Source organism: Lactuca serriola, chromosome 3 (assembly GCF_051521515.1).
Source record: "Lactuca serriola cultivar US96UC23 chromosome 3, Lser_US96UC23_V15, whole genome shotgun sequence".
NCBI classification, from domain to species: Eukaryota; Viridiplantae; Streptophyta; class Magnoliopsida; order Asterales; family Asteraceae; genus Lactuca; species Lactuca serriola.
The window spans coordinates 13115689-13128168 of record NC_136410.1 but is presented as its reverse complement, the minus strand read 5'-3'; the positions used below and the strand labels follow the sequence as shown (position 1 = coordinate 13128168).

General features: G+C 32.0%; 1 protein-coding gene across 1 annotated transcript; it reads right to left on the bottom strand.

Moving 5' to 3' along the window:
• Positions 1-1841: 1841 nt before the first annotated feature.
• On the bottom strand, positions 1842-11980 carry LOC145091509 (respiratory burst oxidase protein F). Its single transcript, XM_079029249.1, has 13 exons — positions 10894-11980; positions 10600-10759; positions 10418-10466; positions 8909-9022; positions 4773-5195; positions 4280-4666; positions 3968-4179; positions 3722-3889; positions 3487-3646; positions 3208-3408; positions 3000-3128; positions 2606-2684; positions 1842-2515 (listed from the first exon to the last, which is right to left on the bottom strand). Exons 1-13 carry the CDS (start codon positions 11552-11554, stop codon positions 2406-2408), a joined length of 2853 nt encoding a protein of 950 aa, XP_078885375.1. The 5' UTR covers positions 11555-11980; the 3' UTR covers positions 1842-2405.
• Positions 11981-12480: the final 500 nt, after the last annotated feature.

Below are 12480 nucleotides of genomic sequence, written 5' to 3'. Positions count from 1 at the left end.
GATGAGTTGATTATAAGTTCGTAAGTTCTCATAAATTTTTTGGTTCTGAAAAGAACCTCTCTCTCTCTCTCTCTCTCTCTCTCTCTCTCTCTCTATATATATATATATATATATATATATATATATATATATATATATATATATATATATATATATATATATATATATATATATATAAGGTTGAATTTAAGGCTCTTTAAATTTGATTGACTATTATTCAGGAATTTACATGTCTCCGATTAGTCTCCGACTAATTTCTGACAAGGCCAACTAATCCATAGTTTTTAGTCCACGGATTTTGTACCATCTAACGATTTTTACAACCTTGTTTATTATGATCATACAATAACCTCTTTTATTGTTTTATCTTTACTCGCTTTATCCGTATTTATGCTGGAATATTTTAGCATATTTTGTTAACTCCGAATCCATGTTGATACAACCCATACTTATGCAATACAATTCATTTTGTAGTACTAATAGGGATCCGTTTATTATATCATTTGTTGCTCCTAAAAAACACCAATGATACTAGGAAAATTTCAAGGAATGCAAGAAGTGCATGGAGAGAAATTCAAGGAAAATATAAGAAGAATCAAAGAGGAAGTCTTGTTGGCAAGTGGAGGAAATTTTGGCGTCTCCCATCCTAGCATGGAGAAAGACCCATGCTCAGAAACTTATCCATAGGAAGAGAAGGTAGTGAAAAGATTATGTTTCTCAAATCGATAAGGAGGTTTGGGCTTCCATTTTTGGGTATGTTGAAAATTTTAGGGTTTGATGTAGTTTGTAAGTTAAGGTGGAGATTCTAAGTGCATCCATAATGCATTGAACTCCATAGAGTTCAATGGATTGTCACATCATCTTTTTACAATCCATATAGCTCTATCATTTTTTTCTAGAATGCATTGAACTCTATAAAGTTCAATAGAATGTTACAAAATGTAATTTATAGTAAATAATTAAGAATTAAAAATTTTCATTTTCCCATTGAACTCCAATCCTTTGAATGCCAAGGTGACATCTTAAAATGATAGAATTTCTTCCATTGAATGAGACATAGACTTGTTATCTCATTTAACTCTCTCATTGAATTCACCGTTGTGGATACTCTAAGGTTGAATGTGACCAAAATACATGTCTTGGGGCCATTAGCATAAATAAAGAACATCATTTTTTTTTTGGACCCAACTAGATATAAACTAATATAAACCTTTGGCCTCTTATAAAAACAAAGAAATGTGAAATCTCTTTTTGATCATCTTTTTTTCAGTTGTTCTTCACAATTTCTTGTGAATTATTAGATTAACTTCTGCATTTGCACAACTAAGAATGAGCAGCCTAATGGGAAGGCCGATCCATTTAGATGATGATGGAGGCAATGCAACCAAGTAGACTATGGAAGTGGCTTCATATACTTTTCTAGACAAAAGGGAAGAGAAGAGCTAAAATTATTCAAAGAGAATCCCAAAAATAGGAAAGAAGATGTTGTTAAGATTAGATACCAATAAACTAGAAATAGAATATATGAAAATATTTCGATATTCTCATACGAATTCCCATGAACCATTTCATACATATGAAAATTATGTAGAGAAGATTTATTTTGCTACTTTTTACTTGAGACCTGGAAAAAACAAATATATTTAGGTTCATAATTAAGACATTTCAACTAATGAACGTTGTCATCCATGGAGTAATTTTTAGCACGGGTTTTACAATTTTATTTTTGTATGTACCAATTAATTTTCATAAAAACATACTACTTCTTATCAACCATTGGACAAAGCATTTGCCCAAAAACGAAAATTTTAACTCTCGGTTTAAAAAGGTGTAAGAGAAAATGAGCAAATGTTGATATACTGATATTTAAATACAAATTATATGACGATGAGAGTACAGAAATATGTCTGTACAAGATATATGTGTATAAAGAACAAAAATAATAAAAATCCAAAATAATTCAATTGAAGCCAAGGTGGATGTGGATGGATTCCTCTCCAATCTTCATCATTATTCATTACAACACCCACCCCACCCCACCACACCACACCTTGCAATTCTGAATTCCCCTTCCAATTCCATCAATCTTTCTTTTACAAGAATTCTATGCATGTTGTTGTAGCTGTCGTTGTCTTGTCCCCCCTCCAAATGTCAACCCTCTACATGGGTTGCTGTGCATGTGGATCCCACCACTAGCGCAATACCCTTTTTGTTTTTTTTATTATTGGTTTAGTTCATCTCACCAACAAAGGATGCTTTTTTTTTTTATACCTACCAATACCATTACCATTTACCATTTACCATGAACCAAAATTGTCCTCGGATCCGATCCTCCTTTTACTTCTACTTACTAAGAAAAAAACTGTACATTGGTGTTCTCTGGTAACAATTAAGCAGCTTAAAACTTAAAAGTGCTCCTTATGGAATTCAAATTTGGTCGAGCCTTTTTGGTTGAACTCATGACACAGCTCACCCAGTTCCTTGGCTAGCACCGGTGCACCACAATAGAACACACCTGGTTCATAGTTCACACAACACCCAATATTACTTACTTACTCCACCATAACCATAATACATCATCACAACATAACCATTAAACACTCACCTATCCTAGCACCAGCATGTTTTGTACAAGTTTTTGACAAAACTTTCTTCCAATTTGGCCTTGCAAAATGGGTTCTCACCTGTTTAATCAAAACAGGTTATCAAACATAATTTAACAGGGTCTAACAAATTACAAAAATAATCTTCCTGTTTTCTGTATCTTTACTGTGTTTAGTCCAAAATTGTTTTTTTTTTCCTTTTCAATTTAGGTCCTTGTTTCAAGGTTTCATATCGGATTTGGTTCTTATTTAAAGGTTCTAGGGACCAAAACCGATAGGAAGCTCTAAAACAAGGACCAAAACTGAAAAATGTTTCAACTTTGGAGTAAAAATCAGCAATCACAAGGACCGTTTTTGTACTTTACTGTGAAAGATAAGATAAAATGACAACATTACCCTTGTGCCCGATACAATGTCAACGCCATTTTTGGCATGGTTGAGAGCCTGAACCATGGTGATGAGAGCTGATCGGGCATCCCCTTCTTCATAGACGCTTGTTAGATAATTATGCATCTCAATCACACCCTGCACATAACAAATCAAGAAATATTTATTTGAATCTTTAAACATACGATATGAGAGATTGAATGGTTATGCGTCATACCCGTTGATCGAGTTCAGCAACTTCATTCATGACACCTTTGAACCAATCAAATGAACCTTGTTCTCTAGTTACCCAATAAAAGTAAGCATTTGTAGTCCTCAAACTTTTCTTCTTTCTGCTGGGAGAAGCTTTATCATGAGAGTAAGAGTCACCACTACCTGAACTCTGATCCGATCTCCTACTGTGACCCGATGTTGAATCCTAAAACCAAATTTTGGTTCAAAGATTTGATCATAAAACTGAACATTTATTATATAAAGTGAAGAAATAATCACATACTGCTAGTTCTTCCATTTTAACAATGTTGTTGAGCAAATCTTTAAGAATACTAATAAAAGGCGTTGCTCCAATTCCAAGTCCAACCAGCAAAAGAACATCATATTTACGGTAGTCTTGGGCTGGAGCTCCATAAGGCCCATCAATCAACAATCTTGGTAATCTGATATCAAGTTGTTAGTTATATCACTATATGTTTCTAAACTTTATACCATAAAGTAGGATGATAAAACTATACATTGTTTTGGTAGTTTCATCGGCTCTAAGAAGCCCACTTTTACCAGCTACTGGAGGTTCACAGACTTCCGAGAATACCCTTTTTAATTCCTGTGTCCAATCACCTAGCTGCCTTATGTGAATGGCTAGGTAATCGTCATCTGGAGCAGATGTGATTGAAAAGGGATGCCTAAAAATGATAGATATGGAGGGATTATTAGGTATTAAATAGAATGACAGATTAATCGTTTTGGAAACCATTAATTACCATTCAAATGGAGATACAGTGGGGCATTGAACAAACATGTATTGTCCACTCTTGTAACGAAACTGTGGAGGTTTGGACATTTGCAATGTGAGGACGTTTCCTGGATAAATTGCAACCTTTAGAAGGCGGACAGTGTAAGAGCCCGATCGGAAAAATCTTAGGGTTCTTTCCCCAGCGTAAAGCAATACCGGAAATGCAAGATACATCCACGTCTGTTGTAAACCATATAATTAATATCAAGGTTATCATCTGAAATTGTTGAATCCAGAACAAGTGAAAGAGAGAATTTAGCTAGGTAGTATATATACCTACCGTTTTTTTGTACCATTTCTTGACTAGATAAAGGAACCATCCATGGACTAAGAACAAAATGTAGACGACAACAAACAGGTGGTGTGAATACCAGAAAGCATTGAAGCCGGTGAGCCGATCAAAAGGCTTTGGTAGCTTCACTAAGCTCCGTCTGAACCATCTGGTTGCAAGTACGAAAGCGATTGTCATGCATACCACCATTATAACACCAGTTACACCTTCCACACCTCGAACAAGGTCTGTGTATGTCGGTTTGTTGTTCCCAAAGTATTGTCTCATACTAAGATCGTATGCAATTTCATCTTGGTTTATAAGTCTCGGGAAATCGCACGCCAAATGGTTACCAGCATGAAGGATTACCCCGATCACAATCGCTGCAGCTATCGTCTGAAAAATCAATTGTATATCCGTTTACACTTAAATACAATTTCATAATCCTGAAATTGAATAGAATTAGGGCCACAATACAAGTAGAAGGATAACAAAACTGAACCTTGTGGAAGTTGATGTTATCGTCGAAGGGTACGAAATTTGACAATTTTGTGGATCTTAGCCAAGTTATGGTGTTTCTGCAAACCGGCAATAATATGATCGCCATATTGAATTTAAGAGTCTCGGCTGCTCCTTTAGCTGTGAGAACACAGTACCCCATGACTTCGAATGCGGCCCTTTGTTTGTATTGATAGTATTTCCATAGAAATAAACCGATCATGATTAAGATCCACAAGGTAATGATCCAAAGTCTTTTCCAGTTTTCTTGTAGATAGTACATGAATTTGGAACTCATTCGCTTTATTGGGCTTCGGTTTCTCAAGCCGTGTAGGTTTTGGCTCAATGCCTGGCTTGTGTAGCTCAATGCTTGACTGTAGTTTAGGTAAGTGTCCTTCTGCAACAGGAGTGTTTCGAGCTGCCATAGCTGGACAGATAGCGAAATTTCAGTTCATCGTGAGAGAAAAATGATTTGAAGAAGTTGCTATACTAAAGATTTTAGAAGCGTGGTTAATTATGTTATGCATGGAAACATGCATTTTTCATAGTATCAGATCACTTAAATCATAATTTCGCCCAACTTGATTCGATTTTACGGTTAAAATTTTTTCAATTTCCACCCCAAATTTGCATGCATTGATTCGGAACAATTTGAGGAAGAGAATCGTTTGAAATAGATTTTTCATGTTGTTCAGTATTTCCAATTACTAAAGACAACGCGTTTTGTGGATTTGCTCTAAAATCATTATTTATCCTTAGTTTGATTTTTTATTGACTTTACTATTTTAACTTAAATTTTATATCTCACTTACCTTTTTAAAATCACTATTTATCCCTAACCGTAAATCCTCCGAAAATAAATTTTGCAACCTGTCAATCTTTTATTAATTTTGACACTTGTTATTTTCTAGTATTTTTAAAATAAATAATATCCACATGAATTTTTTTCAAATTTTAAAATTAAAAAATCATATAATACTTATATTTATATATGTAAAGTATTTATTGTAATAAATGTGACAATAAATTGCAATGAATATGTTTTTCCTTCTTTATTATTTCGAAATTTTATTTTCAAAAATATTTAATATTACACTTTAATATTTAATATTTTTTGTAATCAACCCGTGTAATACACGAGGTTAACACCTAGTATTTGTAATATACCTTTTCAAAAAAAATGCAAACAAAAGACAATATATAAAAGGGATAATGAATAAATAGATAAAAACTTTAGGTACAAGTTTATTTTTTTTAGTTTCTTATTTTAACAGTAAATTTTATTTTTATACATAATTTATCAACAATTTTTTATTCCATTCACAAAATACCATCAATCTTTTAATTTTGTTCAAAAATACCACAATTTTTTTACACATTATCCCGATAAATACATAATCACCACTTGACATGGCATACCATCTGGTTGTTACCTAAAATCAATGTTTTAAAAACCGTTTTGAATCGGAAATGAGATTGGCTCAATAATGATCAGTTTTATTCTAATCTTTAGACAAGATCGAACCAGACCAAATCTTCAATAATTCGGTTGAACCGGTGTAATAAAACTGGTAAAAAACCATTTAAACTGATCTATTTGATTTGGATACTTGAATTTCATTAAGACCGTTAAAAAGCCCATTTACAAAACAAATTAAAAAAACACTATCGATCAGGTTATTTGGAATATACATAAGTTGAATGCTGACACACACCTTTACCGAACACGACTTTGACATACACTAGACGTTAGTCTAACACCGATCTACTCAATTTGAAGGATACTTCTCAAGTATTATGTTTATGTCTTTATAATATACTTCATTATGATAATGTACGATTTTCTTTTTTGTGGATGTCAAATTTTTGGATATATATATATATCTTTTGTATGTAGAAAAATAAAAGAATATATAAAAATTATGAAAATTGGGTTAAACCGATGGTCAAACAGGAACCAATAACTAGATATGTTCAATTAAAAAAATTGTTTTTTAAGAAATTGCTTAAAATTGTAACTTTTTTTTTTACATATTTTACCACTGAAATTTTTTTATAAATATTATACCAATAATTTTACAATGTTATTTAAAATAAACAATAGATGAATAAATAAAAGACAATACTTGGGTTTGAACTAGTGACCTCTCTACCACTGAACCAAGAAGCGTTTTCAATTTCTACCTTTGCGTCTTGGCTTAATTATAGAGTTGACGACTCCTTTCTTGAGGCCACGAGTTCAAAACCAAACATCAACATTTTCTTTTATTTTTAATAAATTTGTAAGATTATTGGTATAATGTGTATAAATAAAATGCAATGGTAAAAAATGTGTACAAAAAATGTCATAATTCCTAGTTAACAACACCGGTATGCCATGCCACGTCAAGTGGTGGTCAGGTATTTACCGGATAAATAAGTACAAAAAAAAATGCAGTGATAGTAGTGGTCAAATATAAATGAGAATGGGCTAGACTTTAAATGTGAAGTAGACTTTAAATGTCAAAGTCTTGTGGTACAGCATTGGATGCTTTGTGTTGAAATATAAATGAGAATGGGAATATTATCGTCTGTTTATGCTCGTTGATATTATTGATGATATGAATATAAGGTTGACCACTTTATACACATGGCATAGTGGAGAATACGCGTAATTGCACAACAAATCCAATGATGGAGACAAATAATATGCGTTATCAGAGGATTGCAACCTGGCTAACATGTGTCCAGATGCTGATCATATATAACTCTATAAGTAATAAGATCTAAGTGGATTTTTTTTTAATTAGGGTGTCATGTTAACTTAATAGTTACATTATGTTGTGTGACAAAGAAAACGAATTAAGTTTTTAATCTTATCTTCAAGATTAAGTTATTTTGTCTTTATGAATTATGATATGATTAAAAAGACTTCTAGATACACATATACAAGTCAGCAGTTGAACAACCAAAAGAGTATGTTTATTTCAAAATTCAAAGGGTGTAATGTAATGTTCCTTAATTCTTCGTGGGACAGTTGAACAACAATTTAACCTTTGCTTTCCGGCCTAACCACTCGTTACTGACTTTGAAAAACAACATACTCTAAAAGACTACACCACTTGATTTAAATAATTAGCAAGTTTCCTTTGTCTATGAAGTCTGTTTCTCTTAATAAAATAATTAACTAATTCTATTTTATTATATATTTAACTTACACGACAAATAATTTTTTATTACATGAGGACACCTCGACTTTTATTAATTTATTCCCAAGTCAAACTTCTAGACCATAACCACTACTCATGGATTAGCACAACCACAGCTAGAGTCCATAAATATTTATCATATTTAATTTTCTACTTGTGTTTTTGAGGTTTTGATTGTTTTACTAGAATGCATTATAAGTATATTTTAACTTATTTGGAAAACCAAATCAAAATAAGAAAAAAGTTACCAAAGTACAAGACAAATGTCTTGATTTTCTTGGCTGCTACCACGGTTATAGCCAAGTAAAAAAGGACAATGAACCAGGAAAAATAATATAATATTAACTTAAATTAATTTAAAGAAGATGATCACTCTTGACTTTATAGTATATATATTATAATGAATATGTGTAACTATTAGCTAAACGTATAACAAGATGGAGAGAAAAAAATTATATATATATATATATATATATATATATATATATATATATATATATATATATATATATATATATGATTTTTATGATGACTATTTAATATGACAAAAAGATAAAGTTAAAACTTTTGTAACTTTTATGGATAAAAAGGTTAAAAGGCCACTAATCATCGTATAATCAAATCCTAAACATTTAAATAAGAACAAGCAATCAGGCTATAACATTTTTTTTAATATTATGTTTATTTTAACATTATACCTATATAAAATTGTGGTGGCTAATTTACGTAGAGACTTTTCTTTGTTGTTAATGAGAAACCAAAATCATGTGAAAAGGAATTAACTCAAGTTATATATATATATATATATATATATATATATATATATATATATATATATATATATATATATATATATATATATATATATATATATATATATATATATATATATATAATGGAGAGTGGAAACGGGTTGAAAGCTTCAAAATTGACGGGTGGGACCCACACGTACCTCAATGTAGCCAAGTCTTTCGGGATCCAACTCTTCCATTATCAAAGCTGCATATTCTTCTGCTTGTTCTTGTAATCTTGATAACTTGTTTGCTGACGCACTTAACATTATAATCTGTTTTTTTCAAAATTTCAATTTAAAATCAAAGTACTACATTAATTTCCTGTAAGAACAAGTCCTCACCAACCCCCCTTATTTTTATTATTATTTTTCTCAATATTAAGTATTGTTTTTCACTACATAAATGATTTTAGCATGATATATAATATTTAAATTAAGTTTGACGAAATTACCAGAATTAGTTCAAGATATTAAAATATTCCACAACATAGATATCTTTTTTAAAGAAAAACAGGTAGACAAAAAAGATAAAACTTATCTCCTAGGGTTTTTATTATTTCCAAAATAGTAACAATAATTTGGACCGTATTGTCTTGAAAAAGGAAAAGATATGTTTTTTTAGGAGGTTGTCAATGGCAGTGGAATATTTTGTACTGGTAATTTCCTTTCTTGTAAGTTACGTTAATCAACGAAAATGTAATACTTGATTGCATATAATTATTTAATTTAGTAATAAAATGTTTAATAGAATTGTTGTATGCAAGTAACGGTAAAAATAGTTTTCGTAAACCAGAATTGGGAAAAACATAAAATTTATACTACCCGTCATAAAAATAAATTGCCATTACTGCATAATTAAAAAAAAAATTATAAAAAAGATAAAAGTAAAAACATCAAATTTCAAGATATCATCAATTGGAGTTTAATAATCGTATTTTATAATCAATTACATGCGAACTTCTAAAAAAATAATAAAATATTGCATTTTTCAAAAGAAAATCGAAGAAAATGTCTGTAACTTTATATAGTTCCAAAGGAGTACTTTTAACTCACGACTTTAACATTGCATGGCAACGTTTTAGATATTATTATTTCAAAAATCATTCAAAAAAACTCACGATAGTTGTTTACAGATATATTTTATTAAAAAATAGTGAGTAAAAGATAGAACTTTCCATAACTTGTAATATCATTACTACATTATATTGATATCCTGTAGAATAATGCTTCAATTAATATAATATGTCCAAAAACAAAATTTGCTGTATGTTTTCATCTCAAATTAAATGTAACTGTTAGACTGGTATTTAAATAAAAAATATATATATTGAAAACATTGAAAAGAGTTATAATGCGGTGGGTTTATTTTTTATAAGATTTTGTAAAAAAGACGATGACCACTCAAATCAACTTCGACACATGCATAAGTAACAGAAAATGACTTTATGCCTGTAGTCCTTCAACCACTCGCCACCCTTCTTCCCACTATTTTTTTTTCAAAACCAACCCCCAAAAACAGAAAAAGATTCAGAAAAGTGTTCATGTAATCGATTTGCTATCAAGGGCATGTTTCAATTCTTTAAAATGGAGGATATGAACGAGGAATTTGGATTAAAATAAGCAAAAATGAGACTGCGATGTATTATGAATTAACAAGTAAATGTTTACCTCCTTAACTTCTTCTTCGGTGATTCTTCCATCTTCGTTCTTGTCAACCCTGTGAATGAATCGAGATGGTTGTTTGTTTATGTCATAGTTTATTGAAATATTAGATTATAATGTTGAAGAGAAGATGAATTTGTTAAGTAAGAAAAATGAAGTAAAATAAAACGATTGATTGTAAGTCGTACATATCGAAGAAGATCTGGAGGCGAGAATCGAAGCTCTGATCGGTGATCTGAGACCAATATTCGTATAATTCATCTCGACTGATCTTGTCAACTTTTAGTCTTCGTCTTCTGCTAAGAGCATCGTAGACTTCAAGAGCAAATTCTTTTGAATCTTTCATTCCTTCATATGCAAAAATGGATGAATCGCATCAATAAGAATAGAATGAAAAATGAATCGGAGAGGAGAATGAATATTCAGAAGATTTCGGACTCCTAATTTCAGAATCCCTAGAATAATTCGTTGAGGGAATTAACCTATGCATTGTGCGAAATCTGCACGATAGAGAAATCCATCCTTTGCAAGCTTGTTGAAATTGTTCTGTACTTCGTTCCAACCATCTAAACCGTTGATTTTACTCTTACTGATGAATCGGAGACCTTTAAGAGCTTTATGCGCGCCGGAGCGAGTTCGATCAAGCTGAGCGCGCTGTCTACGCATTGCACGAGCAGCCAACGCCGAATCCAATCCTCCACTTCCTACGGCGGTGTTTTGCATCGCCGAGGAAGACGATGCACGTGACGTGTGCCCGTAACTCCATGGAAACCTCCGGAGTTCCTGCGAGAACTGCCTCGCTTTCGCCACCGCTTCAGCCTTCAATTCCTGTGAAAACTGTCGGAATCGGTTGGATGAGCTCCGTCGCATTGTCGGAGATCGAGACGAAGTCGCCGATGCCGGAGTTTCCATACCTCCTCCAATATCATTATCCACGTGGATCACCGTCGCCGGCTCCACACTACGTAGAACAATAGTGTCGTCATCCTGAAGATCAAGAGTCACTTCAACAAACTCCTCCCCTGGATTCACTGACGACGTATCTGTGTACGCCGGTGAAGAACTTCCACTGATCAACATATCATCTGGGACGGTGTCGGACGCCCACCGGCGCTCGTGACGCCCGACTCTTCCACCTCTCATAACTTAGTTCACCAACAAAATCCTTACAACAAAAACAGAAGCTGGGAAAGATGGACTGTGAAAAAAGAATGAAGATTGGAAGGTAATACGTGTGGGGGGATTAGAAGAAAAGACGTATACACGCGGTGGCTGTTCTAGAGGCGGAGAGAGGGAGAGGAAAGAGACATGTTCATTGCTAACGATCAGAGATTCACTGGACCCGGATATGCCTAAATCCGATTAGGCCATCGGGTATGACACCGTTTTTGACGCGTAAAAGCCTATGTGGCAACCAATCACATTTTTTCTTCCAAATTTTAGAAAATGAGACAATAATATGTGGAGATATGATTTAAATGTAATTAAATGGTGTAAAAAGGGAAGATTGAAGCTTCAATTTTCAGCGATGGCTAAACTGGTTTTTGTGGAAGAACACATGAAGAAGAAAACAAAAATGGGTATTTGTGGACGATCCAACGAATTCTCCAATTTTGTTTTCAATTTAAGTTACAATTATGGTCCCTAACATTATGTCTTTCAATTTTTTTACACCCTTCTAGTTATATTTGAATTAAGTTAGACCATCAATTATATATAATTATATATGTTTATTTAATTTTAAAAATTAGCAATATGTTTATTTATTTTTCTTATTAGTAAAGTGATTATTTAAGTTTAAAATTATGTTTTTTTTATTTAATCTATATATATATATATATATATATATATATATATATATATATATATATATATATATATATATATATATATATATATATATATGATGTAGAGTGGTAACTGTTTCTATATGTGTTAGTACTGTGTAGTGAATAAGTAGCGAAGATGATTTGATGCACATGTGTTAACACTTTTGTAGTAAAGATGTACTCTTATGCTTTTCATCGTCCAAATTAATTTCTATTTGCATTAAATAATTCATTTAGTTA